The following is a 16622-nucleotide window of genomic DNA, read 5'->3' as shown; positions in this document are numbered from 1 at the left end:
CCATGCCTCATCCTGTTGGAATCCAGGATCCTGGTTGAGGTCGATCCTCTTTAACAAACACCTGCTGCCCAAAAGTACACACTAGCTAATTGATTAGGTGTGGCCAAGTCAAGGGAGTATGCTGGCACATACTGTAGTGGCATTACAAGACATTCATTTTTATTTTCACTGTTTTTCGTCTATTTTGGTGATCATGAGTCAAAGCAAAGGGGCATGTTGAAGCAACTTGCTATGTGTGTGTCCTTTAGTTGACTTGATCACAGTTCCTTTCCTCCAGTTTCCTCTACTGGCTCTTTTTGTGCCATTTCTTTTCAGATTATAAAATGATGAAAATGGCCACATAAAAGGTCAATATCGCCATCTCAGTCTATCACACTCTCTCCCTCTCTGAGTGAAATAACTCTTGCTAACATAAGCTGGTGCCTCCACAGAATTGGTGAAAGCATTCTGGATTTGTTTCATGTCTCTCATAATCAACAAGAAAAATACCAGTTGTGCCCTCAATTTTATGCAGAGAAGTTAAGGTGTGATGCCAGAAAACATAAACAACCGTTGTACACATTGTGGAAAAACAGAACTATAGCTTGCCATTTGCCGGTCTGTTCACATCTGACCAAAATTTAGAGGACCTTTAGCTGATGAGTTCCCTCTTGATAGCAACCGAGCTCCACAAACGCAGTGTTGACAGAAAGCTGAGAAGCACGTCAGTGTGAGGATGCTCCAGTGACGCTCTATGGTGTGCCATTTTCCAGACAAAAGTAGCCTTGAATACATCATGCAGAAACCCTATAGTTTCAAAAAGCGTGGATCCTTCCACAGGCTTGGATCCCAAAGGATTAGCCTGCTCAGAATAGAGTGGCACTGTTAGCAAAAAGTTAGTTGCTGCTGGGATCATGTTGTCATTAAGCCTGTAGTCAACCATTCAAGTTTGATGACGACTTGAATGGTTTTCTCATCTGTCATTGTACGTGATTAGCAATGGGTAATGTTGCAGAAAAGCTCTTGGTGAAGTCGGCCAATGTTTTTTTTTCTTTCTTGCAATTAGTGAAGCTGTAGGATGACAAAGTTCCCTGAAGACAAACAGAAGCCAACTAATAAAATAAACATTCGGACATAACTGTCAGTGCAGCAGGCTGGCTAGAAGCAGCTGTGTTTCATTTAATAACCCAAGGAGGAAGTCATAGAGTTTATCTTATCTGAAACAGCGCTCTCAGTGGCTTTGCCATCCATGAACCGCCAGGGTATGTGGAGCGTCTTCAGGGAAAACTGACAGCGTTGCCCACATTTCAATAACCAAAGACTGTGCCAATGACAGTTGCTGTGGCTTTTCCGAGGGGGGGTGTTGTCTCAGGGATACATATAGATGGCAAATGTGATTCCAGCTGCCACTGTGGCATCCCGGTCTTAATGATAGGGCAGTTGATTGAGTGGAGTGTTTCTGCTTATACTCTTTGAGCTATATCGAGTTGCCCGGCCATTGTTGATCACAGCTACTTTTGCCGTTACATGAAACAAACAGGTGATGAGGATTGTACAGCTGTCGCTTTCTGCTCCCAGGGGCCTCTGTATTGTGTGTGTGGGGGTGTGTGTGTGTGTGTGTGCGTGCGTGTGTATGTGTGCTCTTGTACTTCTATCCTTGTGAGGACCAGTTTGCATTTTAGATCTGCAGAGTGAGGATATTTTTGTGAAGTGAGTTCATCTTGGCCAGTTCTCATTTCTTCAAGGCGCTAGTGTAGGATTAGGTTAGGCTAAGGGTTTAAATTCAAGTTAGGATTTGGGTTTATGGTTAAAATTAAGATTAAGTTTAGGGTTAAGGATTGACATGTAGTGGTGAGGGTTAAGGTTCAGGTTAGGGGTTAGAGAACATATTCAATGGAAGGTCCACACAAGTATAGTAAGACAAATGTGTGTGTGTGTGTGTGTGTGTAACTGTATTTGTGTGTGCCAGCCCAGGAGTGAACGATTAAAGAACAAGCCGCAGCCTTTTTGAGAAACTAAAATGTCAGTGATTAGGCTGCAGACCACACGCTGTGACGCAAACAGCTGCAGCTGGTTATCAATCGAGTTTCAGACTGAGGCTATTGAAACAGATCCCTCCATTCCCCTCTACCAGCACTTATTGGTTATTAGATTAAGAAGGCTACTGGAGGCAGGGAATGTATTGTGCACTGCTTATCCTTTTCACTTTCTCACTAAAATAAACAATTCACACTCTCAGGTAGAGCATTTCTTCGCTAAATAAGACTCTGCAAGTTAATAAAGCAATAAAAAAAAAATAGTAACTCTATCAACCCCAGCTTTGCATAATTGTGTTTCTGTTTCTGTATACAGTTTCTGCTGACAATCTTTCAGGAGTTTCTAAGAAAGTATTTTCAGCCATGTGAAACTGACTGAAACACAGAGGTGCTGGTTTTGGTATAGGCATTTTATTACAGCTTTAACAAATTCAGTCATTCATTAGAATTTCTTTTTTTGTTCGAGAATTACCCACAAGACCACGTCCTTCTGGTGTATAAAGAAAAGCTGAAAAAGTTGTCAAAAGATGTCAGGGTTTATTTAATTTACTGTTTTGCTACATGCTGGAAAGGGGCACATCTGAATGCCATTCTTAAAATGTGCACTGCAAGCAAAATTGTGTGTCTCTTTAGGCAGAGGCCTTCAGGAAATTATACTCTGAAAGCCAAAAACAACAAGCTGCCTGGAATGAGGAGAGTGGGAAGTTCATAGAGCAGGAGGAGGAGGCGGGGGAAGACAGATCCATTTCAATACTCTCCAAAATAGTAGCAAGGATACACACTGGGACCACCATGTGCTAGCGTGCACTGTTCGTGAAATCCCTGTCATGTATTAGTCGGCAATTTCCTCCTTCCAAAGCCCCTGAAGAAGCCTCTCGAAATGAAAGATCAATTATTTGATCCTTGGCATTTACTGTACTGTGAGGATCGCATGTCACAGAGAATGCCTTGTGGACACCGGAAAGGACTAGATGCTTCATCTGCAGTTAAATTAATATTTCTGGGAAAATAATAAATAAAACAAGTGAAGCCCTTTAGGAGTCAACTCTAACATCCTTTGATGAAAAAAAGTGAGATGTTTGAGATCTGTATCCACTGATCATGCAATCCAGAGATGGATCTTCTTCCATCTTCGCCACAGTGAATGTTAGTGCAAAAAGCCCAAAGCAGATCATTAACCGTGAGCAAATGTTGTAATAGTGAGGTATCCGTAGAGGAAATTAACTATTTTGTCATTTATCCAGTAGGATAATATTGACTGAGTTTTAGCATTTATCTCTGGACTATAGTCAGTTCAAAGCTCATAATCTGGCCTGGAGAAGAGTGAGTATAAGATGGAGTGAGTTTCCTGTGCATCATAATGACAAAGCAAATGAAAACCAGCCTATACACTGACAAAAAAAAGAAAAAAAGAAAAAGGTTCTTCAGATGGAAAAATAGGGTTTATTTTTTTAACATTCAATGTTTTGGCACTCAAACAATCATCGTTTTTTTTAGCAGATTTTTTAAAAGATTAGCAAAATCATTTAGCACCAGGTCTTTATTCAGTCTTAAATCTCCATCTCTTGTAACTTAATGTGGTTTTCCATCAAGCTGAAGACTATTTTCAATTTTGCAAACATAAAACATAATCAGCTCTCTCATTACTTCCTCAGTGATATAGCTCTTATCTTCATATCTCTTATCTTTCACTTTCCCTGGTTCTCACATTCATGGAGGTTGTGAGTGTCAGAATTATAAAATTGCGACTAAATGCAAAATGTGGATAAATAGAGAGACTTCAGGAAGCCTTTTCTTCATGTATGCACCATCATTCTGAGAAATCAAGTGATGTACCTTTGACTCATAAATAAGAGAGATAGCATTGAACATCCCGGTCTTTTTTTCCAAGGTGAAAATTCATTACCAGTTTCATGGATAGCACAATAATCAGTGCAGTCAGGTTATAGGCTAGTAGTATTTAAGATGATTGATATATTTTGACTCAAGCAATGGCCTGAATTAAAAAAAACATTAACAAAAAATAGTACACTTACCGGTAAGTGTATTTTTGGATACTATTTAGCATACTATAGTTGGCTCTAATGTTAGGTCAGGTTATGACTGAAATAGGGCTGCCTTCTATGCAAATGATCAGTGACTGAATAAGGATGCAGCTGCAGTATAATGACAGACTGCTGTCATCCGTTCTGACAGGTGTCCGGTTTCTGCACTTGAAGGCTTCATCTCAATCGGATGTTTTGTTTTCATGGATTTTTGACTCTCAGGTCTCCTTATCTTAAATTTCTTATTCCTCTGCACTGATTGTAAATATTCAATCAGACGCCTTCTCTTCTTGCTCTGTAAAGGTGATTGACTAGCCATTTACTGTTCATGTGTACTGTTTCGTCTGTACTGTTTGTTGTGTACTGTTCCCAGTGAACTGTTCCTCGAAATACTCAGTCTACAACCCTAACCCTGACGTGCAACTCTTTGTCTGGCAGTTTGAGGTGGGCCGGCTGCAGTGATGTCCAAATCCACAAGATCAGCTTCCAAGTCTCGGTCCCGGTCAAGGTCCCGGTCAAGATCCCGCTCCACATCTCGCTCCAGAAGTCGCTCCAGATCCCGGTCCAGGAAGCATCGCTACAGGTAGATTCCATTTTCTGAACTAGTCATGTGTCTGAGTCTACAGGTGTTTTATAGTCTTAATTTTGTTTTAAAAAGTTTCCTTTTGCAGTTATACCCTAAAGTATATGTTAATGGGAAGTCACCAAGCCTAATATGATTGTGAAACAAACAGTGTTTCCCTTGATTGGTGGAAGTTTCCCCTATTCAAGCACTGATATTTTTGTCCTGAGCCCTTGTGTATGGAAAGCACGAATTGGCGAATTGCGTTGCCACGCCTGCCAAACTGAAACAAGGTCAGGATTGCTAAGTGAGTCTTAACAGGTGTTATACATCTAGATGAAGAATGGCTTTGACCCACCTGAAGCTTAAAGTGTAAATGCTTTGACCCAGCAAAGCTTGTTACCATGAAGAAAAGGGAAACTAGCAGGAGGTGCCGCGGGCATAGAAGTTCTCCCTTGTTATTTCATCCATACGCCTTGCTCCACTCCAGTTTCTGTCTAGTAAATCTGAAGTTGTGTAATGGGAGGGTTAACTATGCAAGCTATTGTTAATCTATGTTGTCTTCCTTATGTTTTATGTTATCTTAGTTTGTTGTGTAAAAAATGGAGCTTACTTGTAACACTCTGGAAATTTGTCAACAATCAGTTCAATTTTCAGTTTGGACTTTGATTTTATCACATGGGCTTCGGGATAAGGGGGTTATTGTGAGCCACCAATCTGTTGATTTCCTACTCCAGAGCCGTGTCTTTCCTGCGCTTTATGAGTTTGGTTCTCATATCAACTGACAGGGCTGGTGCAGCATGCTAATGGATTTGGGCCTAACCCAAACTCTGGAGCACTTTATCCAGAGGAAATTGATGTTTGAGAGAGAAAGTTCAGCAGGTGTTACTGTATTTGCTTCAGTTAAGATTGAACGCTTGCTATTGGCTACTGCAAGCTTTATGCGACTGTGAGGTTCTCTAATGAGGTTCTCTAAAGTTTGTATTGCGTTGGAAAAACACAAATTCTTTGCATCACAAACATGCTGTATTAGCATACCTCAGTGGCATATGGAAATATTCTCTCAAACCACTGCATTTGTTGTTTGTGGCATTGCCCAAATGGAAATTCCTTGGCTGTAAGGTCATCTGCTGTCTATGATGTTGTGCATTTGGAAGGCAAAGTGTGGTTTCAGTGTGATGCCACTGCTGTTGCTGGCAGAAAGACTGTGGCATGGCAGTAAAGTGGCATGGCAACTCATTTCCTGGCAGTGGCACGGCACGTATTAAGACCAGCATGAAGAAGAGACTTGGATGGAACCTAGTTTATGCTTCTTGAACTCGCCTTGTACGTGTGCGCATGTACGTGTGGTCACACTGTCACACACATGCAAGCATGAATGCACACAGATACACATAAACACTGCATGCACATATACACACACAGACACACAGACACAGAAACACACACACAAAATCATTTCTTTGTTTGTATCTCCTGGGCAGAGCATCCCAGACACTGATCAAACACCTCTCACTGCAACATTTTGATCGGTCTGATAATGGAAAACAGAGAAAAACAGGGGAGCTCAGTGTTACTCCACTCTCACCTCACACAGGACTTTAATAGGCCACAGGAGTAGAACTGTCTGGATCAGTGATTTGCAAAACATTCAGCTTACTTCCTCTCTCAACATCACAATGACTTGGACAATAAGAGATACATTTTAGCGGGTCTTGCTGAAAGCTGAAAACACATTAAGATGCCAGTTCTGCAAAATATTATGGGATAATTAATTTGGCAGCGCTCTTTACTGAAACTGCTTGTGTGTTTGAGGAGAACATAACAGGATTTTTTTTTTTTTAGAGGAACCCCTCAATATGAATTTAGCAGTAGTCTGTAGAGGCAGTAGTACTAATTCAGTGTGTCTTGCCCTTTTTTAGCCAAGGTTTCTAAACTGGCTGGCCAGCCTGTGTAATTGGCAAGCGTAGAGTCAAAGGATTCGAGTAGAAAATTTTTTCCCATATGGGCCATGTGACTCGGCTCTCCACTGGGGCTGGCCATATGAGATGCAGAGTCTGAAGTTTGCACAGTGAGTGTGCAGTGCTGCTCGATGCGCTGCCTTCTTTAAACACTCTGTATTCCAATGAAAAAACGCACTAGGTGAGTCGTGTGTGTTTTTTTTCAGCATGTTTTTAAGGTTTTAGAATGCCTTTGCTTGCAGTGTGTCACTGGTTTGCTCTGTCAAATGGTGTGTTATGTAGCTGTAATATAGACTTTGTATACTTTTGTAAGTAGTGCAATTTCATCAGATTTTCTTAAAGTCCTTTTCCGATTTTTCGGTAATATTGGTCTTTATATGCATCGATTTTTTTTTAATGGGTAACCAACTGAGCAGTTCTTACTTACTGACTGTTTTAGAGACTGGAAAACCTAAGTCATACGACATAACTAGTTTGATGTCTGGTCTAGATTTGTCACATTCATAATTCCAAAGATACATGTGGCTAGTTTGTTGTGCGTTTCATGAAATGTGGTGACACTATTGTTAAAGGGAGCATGTGCGTTGATTAAAACAGAATATATCACGTTTAGACTCTGGAGACTCGTTCAAGGTTCAGGCTTGAGTACATGGCGTTTTATCAGAGGAGCACTAGAGCCACCGTGTGGACTGGATTGACCTCACAGCCTTGTTCAGAGCTGACTCCTGTTGTGAAATGTCTGCTTTTCACCAGTGCTCCTTTGTGGCCTCTCAACATGGAAGTTAAACATGAACATGTGTTTTACTAATTCCACCTGATATACAGTATTTGTTGTATGCAACTGCATTTCTGTGTTTTACGGTATTGTGGTATTTCCTTACCAGCTGCTAGGCCACAGCTTCGCTTGAGTTGGTTGTGACTTGTTAGGATGCATTGAAAGAAAACAAATAGATTGGTTTAAAGTGGTAATCCGTGGAATCTGTGTTTTTGATTTTGGCAACATAAGCGCTCACTGCTGTGGTGTTTCTGCACTGCACTTCCCACAGATCACCTGTCAATCAAACAGTGTGTCCAGTGCTGTGACGCCTTTTTCCTTGGATTTACTGTTGATGAAGTTTGAGTTTCTGTAGGTGGCGCTCTTTTCTTTGTCTGTTCAGCCACGGTGGCTATCGCTGCTCATGCTAACTACCCAGCTCTGCTTCTATTTATTCCAAACAAACTCCTGTTGCTACTGCTGGAAACATAAAATGCATCATTCCTTTGCACCAGAGGATTTTTCCTGGAACAGACCTGCCTGTCTTTAGAACAGCAAATGTAAAAGATTTCATGATATGGGTATAGGATGAATCAGAACTGTGTTAAAAACTAAGGGGCACTGCCAGTTCATCCCGTGCTTTCTCTCTCCCTTTACTTTCTTTAACAGCTCTAGGTCTCGGTCACGGTCAAGATCTCATTCTCCGTCTCATAACCGGGAGAAGAAATATCCGAGGGGATACCAGAACAACCGCGAGTTCCGGGGCTACCACCGCGGCTTCCGGAGGCCCTACTACTTCAGGGGCCGTGGGCGGGGCTACTTCCCACGTGGACGCTACCAGCGTGGTGGAGGTGGTGGCTACAACAACAACTTCCGTCCCAACTGGAAGAACTACAGACAGCACCCTCAACAACAGCAACAACAGCATCATCATCATCAGCAGCAGCAGCAGCAGCAGCAGCAGCAGCAGCAGCAGCAGCAAAACCATTCACGAGGACGCTCACACAGCCCCAAGAAACGCTCTGGGAGCCCTCACCCTCACAGTCACTCTCACCATTCTGACCGGTCCTCTTCACCCATATCCAGACACTCTCAGCAGTCTTCCTCGTCCTCGCACTCCTCCTCTCCAAAATGCAGGTCAGCCTTGGGGCTGGCTAAACAGAACTCCAAGGATGTGAAAGAGGAGCACTCGGCCTCCAAGGGTGTCCAGAGGGGAGGAGGAGATGGGGAGCCGGTGGAGCTCGCCGGTGTGTCGGCAGGAGGCGTCAAAGAAGGTTCAGCTGGTGGAAAGACTGGAGGGAACTGGCAGGGTCTACCAGACTACAGCAACAGTCCCAAGAGGGACAGCACTCTGGCATGCTCAGCTGTTATTGATGGTCAGATCACCCAAACTACTAACCAGTCTAGTCCCTCCCGTAAAAGCACCAATGACACCAGCAATGGCGCCCCCTCATGGCAGATGGTGGGTAGCTCATCTTCTACCAAAAGCCCCTTACAGGAAAGCCCCACAACTATGTTTTCCAGTTTTGACTTCTTCTCCAAAGATGACAACCTGGATGGAGATAAAGCAGCAATCTCCATTGCCTTCAAAAAGTAAGCCTGATTTTGCTCTTCTTTCTTAGTCTAAATTCCAACGCTTTTAGCAAACTGAAGGGTTTATAAGTGTAGATTTCACATTATGAAATAAAACTTTATTTAGCTCTTAATTGCTTTCACATGCATTGGTCTGGGGGACTTTTATTTTCTTTCAGAAGTCAGTGTTCCCTCGTTCCTCTGATTTTTTTCATACACCACACAATAATTTGCCCCTGGTATTTTTCCTTGGCTCTACACCCTTTGGGGAAATGATGGTAGTCATAACAAACTAAAATAAGATTTAGTGAGAAGAAAAGTCATATTTGCTTTGCCAATCAGCACTGCTTTTCATTGCCATCCCTTATGTCATTATGTCTTTATTTTTGCAGATCAAAGATTTTCCTGACATATTTCATTGCTATTTTCCAAAATGTCTTATTTGTAGAGGCCCCATTGAGACATCTTTTAATATGATGAATTCACTCTAAGTTTGATTCATGAAGTTGTTTCATAAGTAGCATGCTCAGTTAGATACAGCTCTTTTTGTCTTTGCTATTGTTCAGGTTTTTGGAGGAGCACAATAATAAGAAAGCAAAATCTGCTTGGGAAAAAAGCAACAACAATGAAGCAAATGATGTGGATATGGAGAAAGGGAAAGCGAATGGCAAGACATCTGCGGGTATCTGTGACTCAGTGTCAAGAAAATACAAAGAGGACTTTGATGACGAAGTGTCTTTGAGCAGCTTTTTGAAAGCTTCTCCTTTTCTGTCTGGTGATGGGGAGGAAGAGGAGGAGATGATAATCAAGCCCCAGTCAAAGTCACTTTGCAAAGATTGGCGCAATGGGGATGAGTCTTCCAAGCCAAAGTGCAAGGTCACTTGTTCAGCCCGTGAGCTATTTGAAGAGCGCTTTGGCAAGTGGGAGAACTTGGCCTACCCACAGGTAGCTAAAAACAATGACCTTGATGCCATGGCGGAAGAAATATACCTCAGCCGAAAGCAGGACAAAGCAGCTGCCATTGCTGCTGCCCTTGCCAAGAGGGAGATAGCAGGAATGCTTGAGGATCTCTCCCCAGAGAGAGGCTGCAAAGCCAGGAGGGTGAAATCTGCCTCTAGCCCATCTCCTACACCACCATCAAGGAGAAACTCTGACAGAGAGATGTTTATGGTCAGGGGAGAGGACTCGCCTCTCAAAGCCGCAAGGAAAAGAGAAGCAAAATTTAATGTCAGAATGGATTTCCTTGGAGATAGCCTGATAAGGTGAGCATCATATACATGGCTTCTGATCCCCTGTTCGCTATGGGTTTCCCTCAGTGAGGAAAACCGAGAAGTCATAAATCATCAGTCATAAAGCATCTAGCTGTAGCTTAGGTCATTTTGATTTCTATATGAATGAACAAAGAACAATAACACAAAAGTTGAGACGTAGTTGGATAAAAAACACTTTCTAATTTGAATGTTTTATCTTATTAGGAAACAACGTGCTCTTTGTTCTTGGCCTAATTTTGTTCAAAAAAGAAAGAAGGGAAAGAGACAAAAACCAAAAGAATTGTCATTTTCATTTGTGTTTTTTCTCATTTTCAGCCCCTCTGATGTTTTGGCTGAAGAGCGACAATTATCTCAGGATCTTGTGCAATCCTCAAAAAAGGATCAGGAGTTTCGCTCCATCTTTCAGCATGTTCAGGCTACTCAGTTACAGAGGAGTCCCTCTGAGCTCTTTGCTCAACACATTGTCGCCATCGTCCACCACATTAAAGGTGAGCCCTCTCTCTTTCCTGCTCACTTCAGACATGTTTTTTTTTACAACACAGCTCAATTGAACTAATACAATAACATGCGTTTTTCAGGAATGAAGAAAAGAATGCTTATTCTCTCACTGACACATTTCTGGAATTACACTATATTTGGTTTTTAAACATTCTCAATGGCCCAAATGTCTTGAAAGACATTAAATTCTCAAATCAATGCAAAAACCAAACAACACAATTGCAGCTGCATGGTTTTTCTACAACAGCAGCGATACACTTTTTTGAGGGGGATGTAAAGCAAAGCAAGCAAAGCAAAGGCTTTCAATATGAATCGATGCAAGCATGATAATATTGGTAACCATCTAGGCCTTCATCGGAAATAAATCAAATCATTTTCCGTATTGCAAATATTCAGTATCTGATAAGCTACTAAGCAGCATCACTGTTGGATGGAGAGGTGACTGAGTTATCAGTTTAATTGAAAGCCTTATTTTTGATGTTTACCTGTATAGCTCAGCACTTTCCACCTTCTGCAATGACTCTAAACGAGCGATTCGCCATGTACCAAAGACAAGCTGCAGAGAAGGAAATGATGAAGCCAAGAAAAAGTCCAGAGATACACAGGTAGAGTCGCCTATTGAGTGACCCTCTCACCCTCAGTGTGCTGTGGCTTCACCTCTTCTTTTAACAGCTTTCAGGTATTTCTATTGCCTCTCCTACCTGAAAATCAACAGACTATCTTGGCTTATTTGTGTTCATGCTCAGTGAGGTCAGGTTTTTTTTTTGCTGTGCCTTTTGTCTTTTTTTCTATTTTTTTGTTATTTTGTTTTTGCAGTTCAATTTTGTTCACATCTTCCTTTGTTTTGTTTTGGCAGCTGTGCTATGACACCTCTGTATGTGCATTAAATTACCTTGTCTTGAATGTGTTTCTTTCTTGTAGGAGAATTGATGTTTCACCAAGTGCTTTTAAGAAACACTCTCAACTTTTTGAGGCGATGAAAAGCTCTGAGGATGGCAGTTACAAGGTGACTGAACATTTTGCAGTATGAAGTATATTGGAAAACGACAGCAAACGAGTGAGCCAGATGCCTTTAGACTGCATTCTCTTTAAGCCTGTGGCTTTCCTCGAAGGGAGATGCATAAAGTCTAAGAAAAGCAAATGCAAAATGAGGCACATTCAGTTTGTTGTGTGTTATATATCGCCTCCACGTATGGTGAATTGGTTATACTGTGGGTACAAGCCTGCCCAAGGCTATTGAATCAAATAATGTGAGGGGTCAGAAATGGAAGCTCCTGTGCCCAAGCTGTTCAAAGGACTCTAAGCAAATATCATAGTAAGTATTCTTTGAAAAATAAGGAACGGAAATAACCAACAGCAAGCACTACATGCACTTGTGCTTATATTTACATGCTTAAGTTTTGAATTAAATCTCATAATATTTCAGTTATTGATGCGCATGGAAACAGACACTCAAGCGTTTCTGAATGAAAAAGGCAACTATTACTAAAAAAACAGCGTGAAAATGAGTAAACTCAAATTAGCATGAATGGTCCTAGCTTGTTGTGGTTCAATATGTTTAGTGCACTGGAAAACTCATTCCAGAATGGCTTGTTTTTAGTCATGCCAGTCAAACTCCCACCATGTCCATTAAACTGGCTGTTACCAGGGTTTTCCCTTCTCCCTTGGCCCCTCTTATTTAGTTTACAGGCCAGCTTGGCTGAGAGCGGACTGAGAGCATCCCCTTGCTAACCCAAAGTCTGTCCACGACGCTGTGTTTTGTTTTGATTTGCTCAGGACGTTGGGGAAAAAATGAAGGGTGACTCAATGGACCTGCGTTTGGATATTGAACGCCGCAAAAAATACTCTGCCCATGAAAGAGATTATAATCAGGACGGGGGGAGAGATATAGGAGGTTCCCCAGATTCTAGTAGAGAGAGATCTGTGGAAAAGTCCTCCAAACGCCACAAGAAGTCCAAGTATGTGCACCTGTCCTGCATTTTTTATTCTTTCAAACTATCCACAGTTACTTTGCATACTGCTGCTCATCTACTCTACACTATAAACTTACCTGTTGGGTGTTTGGGGGGGTATTGTGTGTATCATTTCTCCTTTTAGGAAAAGTAAAAAGAAGCGCTCTCGTTCCAGTTCGTCTTCTTCTTCCTCATCCTGTAAATCCCACAGGGAAGAAGATTTCCCCCATGACAAGTCAGACCCCAAAGAGGAAGGCTTTAACAGGGCCCGATTGGGTCCAAGGAACTCTAGTGGACCTGTTGAAAGAGGGAGGCCTCGTGGAGGATTTGTAAGTCCAACTCCTGGTTTTTCTCATGGAGTTCACCCTCCTCTGTGGAGGAACATAGTTTGGAGCAATGTGATCTCATAAAAAAGTTGTGAAATGAGCACATGAGAACAGATTTACATGCTGTGGACACAAATTATGTGAAAATGACATTCCTCCACCACAAACTGGATTCTGTGACAACAACACAAATTGGACACAGCATTTTCTGCTAAAGGTTAGCTAATGGTTATGTTTAGGCAAGTAAAACAACTTTGGTTAAGGTTTGGGTTAAGGTGATGGTTAGGCAAGTAAACCAACTTGGTTAAGGTTAGGAAAAGGCTTTGCTCGTGGTTAAAGAAGAAAAACTTTAGCTAAAAATTTAAATCTCACTCACAGTAGGAATTCCCTTCGTACAAACTGGGAATTGAACCCCAGTCGCTTTCATTGAAGGCATTTAGTGTTAACAAGTCGTGTTTATTTCACATATTTTTGTGAGATCAGGTTGGTTTGGAGAGCTACCTTCAACATTTATGATTCACAATTAATGTAATTTTTAGTCCACTCCATCTCAAGGGTCTTTTTCAATTCTTTGTCCTTTCCTAAAATTACAGCAATTCAGAATTCGAGGAAGGTGCTGGAACAGAGGGAATTATCAGGGAAACGGCTCACATAATAGCTCTGTGAACATGCCACCAAAGAATGAAGACTGGGACCCAGAGTACACTCCCAAGAGCAAAAAGTACTACTTGGTAGGGTTGATGCCATTCTTCATTTATTGCCACACATCTCACATTTTATTGCCACACATCTCACATGCTGCTCATATTCAGTACAATCTAGCACAAGGTAATACTTCCAAGTATAACCCAAACTAATTTTCTGCATCCTTTCTCCGCCTTTCTCCCAGCATGATGACAGAGACGGGGAGGGAGAGAACAAGTGGCTGGACAACCGGGGGCGCGGACGGGGAAGCTTCACGCACGGCAGGGCGCGGTTCATCATCCGCAAAGCCAACGTCGGCCCCAACAGCAAGAGCCCCAAATGGGCCCGCGAGAGGTTCCAGGTCAACGGGGAGCAAGGTGACGCACAGGATGAGGAAACAGAGCAGGACCATAACGAGGGAGAAACCGACGGAGGCCCAGAGAATACTTGAGCAGTGAGAGTGGGAATCCTGATCGTCTTCGATGTCCTTATGGGATCTGGCCCAGTGATTTTATCCCTCAACAGTGGACGGATAAATGGGAAACAGAAAGTTTTAAGTTTTCTGACATTGTTATGAAAACTGAAAACTCCATGCTTTCATTTCAGTGTGCTCACTTTGACTTGATACAACCATTGCCCACGTCAGGGTACAACTTATATCTAGTAGAAGCACTGTCTAACGGTGAATTGCTGTTTTTCAAAGAATTTTTTCGTAACCCATCTCTTTGCTTTGTATGGTAAATTCAATCCTCCCTGCATTTGGGTAACATTTATACTTTCCTCATAAGGATGATAAAAAAACGTGTTTATTTTGAAGTACCAAGGAGAAATCACACATGCAGTAGATCATGTCAATTTGTGCCTTAGACCTGTGCTCATTATGAATAGGCTACCTGATAAACTACTGTAGTAATATAATATATACTGCATTAAAAAACACCATTAGATTGACAGAAGGCATGTTGTTTTGTGTCATATTTTGTCTGGATTATCGTGACAGTACATGTTACAATAAATAACATTATTTCACTGATAGGAGTTTAGCCAGGTCAGCACCCTACAAATGACCCCGATCTAACAATGGGACCAAACTGTAAAGGGTCAAAGGTCATGCTCTGCAGTCTTGCATTGTGCAACACCCAACAGATCAACTAGCTGACAGCATAGACTGTAAGTTTAAGTGTAAATGTGCTTTCTTTTCACTATTAACTACCTGAACATTTATTATATTGTTCATGAAACGGTTTGCTGTCACAGATTTCTATACGTTACAGTAGCTTTTTGCTTGATCTTGGATATTACTTATCAGTGTATAATAGTAATTGTAAGTATGCAAGTTGGAAGTTTTTTTTTTTTTCTTCAGACATTTATTGTACTTTTTGTACTTGGCCAGATGATTAGCAAACAGCATACCACACATTCAGGATTTTGACTTTGTAAAGGGGAATCTGATCTTGTTGCGAAAGGTTTTGATGTGATGTTTTATTTGTTGTTTGCCAACTTCTTTCCTGTCACACCTAAGAATGATTTCATGAATTAAGTACTTTGTGTGCAACTGTGTCAACATTACGGTATAAGAGGGTCAAAATTAGCGGTTGTTTAGTTTGTAGTTTGTAAAAATAGAAACATAGGTTATGTATACAACGTTGCACTATACGATTTTTGTGCCTTGCTGTGGGTGCACTGTTGTTAATTGTACAGTATAGGCCTACAGATTGTGATTCACATTTAATTGTTGAAAATGTACCTGCTAGGGGAAAATTGCTTTTTTTAAATAGGTCTTGTTACTGATTTTTTCTTAGAGATTGTAAATTAAAGAGACAATGATTTACTTTGATGTTTGCTGAATGTGTTTTATTCTAATTTCTCTTGAATATTAAAGAATTTGGGGTTGACTATTAGAGCGGTTGCAAGCTTGCTCCTCTGTTTCAAATCCCTGAACTGGAAAATCTAAGTGGAAGCTGAACATACAGTTGAACTGCCTTTGGGCAAGATAGTTAATCTCCTGTGGAGTTGCTTAGTGGCCAACAGTGTGGTTGTTCTGAGCAATTCCCAGTTTTCACTGCCTTGCAACTTTTAACTGCAACAGTCAGATTGTTGCTCTAAATAAAAATGTCTTCTTAATCAACTTGTCTGGTCAATAAGGGATAAAATGTTTGTAATCATCTAAACGCAGCATCCCAAATGAGTTATCAAATCGTCCTAGGCTGGCTATATTAAGCACATCGTGCAGACACACCTCTAAATTGCAGAGTTTTGATCGTGACTCATTTGCTAATATTCAACACGGAGGACAAGGAAGTGCTTGAGTGGAACAATTCTCTATATTTGATGACCAACCCAGTAGCTTGAGCAAGGGAGAGGGAGAGAGAGCCTTATCTACTGCTACCACAGCCCATAAACAACATTTACTGTACATTTTTCTCTTCCTGTAAAAAAGCATTATGCAATTTCTTTTTGTTGCTGTGCTCTTTTCAAGCACATCACTGAATAGGTTTTCAAATCCAGTCTAGCATAGACTCCTGTCCTGCTTTCAGTGTAAGGCGTTCTATAAATGGCCAGCAACTTTGCCTCAGGGCACATACTATAACAGGCTGAGCAACAATATGGAGACACACATACACAGACATACACACAGTCCTTCCAAGAACACAAAACAAGCCATTGCCTTTACTTTAAATTTGTGTGGGTGTGTATCTATTTGTGGGTATTTAGACATGTCAGATGCCAAATGTTAATAAAACAGGCCTGGATCAAAGAGTATTTGCAAAATAGTTTCCATGGTTTGTTTTTGTCCACTTAATTGCATTATCCTCAATATAGCACATTCACCTTTTATTTATTTTTTTGTTGCTGCATATGAACTACTGTATGTGGTCATAGTTTCATTTCAGGTCACCCTTGTTGTTATTAAAAACCAGTCTCACCTGTTTTTTTTTTCTCTCTCTTCCTTCTCCTTTTGCTCGCTCTCTCTCTCTCTCT

The 16622-nt window shown here is 41.3% G+C and overlaps 1 protein-coding gene across 3 annotated transcripts; it reads left to right on the top strand.

Moving 5' to 3' along the window:
- Positions 1–4254: 4254 nt before the first annotated feature.
- thrap3a (thyroid hormone receptor associated protein 3a) lies at positions 4255–15672 on the top strand. Of its 3 annotated transcripts, none has more exons than XM_071530798.1 (11): positions 4255–4363; positions 4499–4643; positions 8007–8930; positions 9476–10171; positions 10496–10668; positions 11172–11283; positions 11600–11684; positions 12455–12636; positions 12776–12959; positions 13550–13677; positions 13846–15672. In XM_071530798.1, the coding sequence occupies exons 2-11, from the start codon at positions 4522–4524 to the stop codon at positions 14096–14098; spliced, it is 2859 nt and encodes a 952-aa protein (XP_071386899.1). In that variant the 5' UTR covers positions 4255–4363; positions 4499–4521; the 3' UTR covers positions 14099–15672. The 3 variants fall into 3 exon arrangements, with proteins under 3 accessions (XP_071386899.1, XP_071386898.1, XP_071386900.1); XM_071530797.1 differs by having other exon boundaries at positions 13550–13687; XM_071530799.1 differs by lacking the exons at positions 4255–4363; positions 4499–4643 and adding an exon at positions 6692–6764 and having other exon boundaries at positions 13550–13687.
- Positions 15673–16622: the final 950 nt, after the last annotated feature.

The sequence above is a fragment of the Centroberyx affinis genome, unplaced genomic scaffold (genome assembly GCF_046629955.1).
Source record: "Centroberyx affinis isolate AG114_WGS23_722 - 3 ecotype Tasmania unplaced genomic scaffold, CSIRO-AGI_Caff_v1 ptg001981l_1, whole genome shotgun sequence".
Classification (NCBI taxonomy): domain Eukaryota; kingdom Metazoa; phylum Chordata; class Actinopteri; order Beryciformes; family Berycidae; genus Centroberyx; species Centroberyx affinis.
The sequence above is the reverse complement of the archived record's forward strand: the minus strand, read 5'-3'. Positions and strand labels throughout refer to the sequence as shown.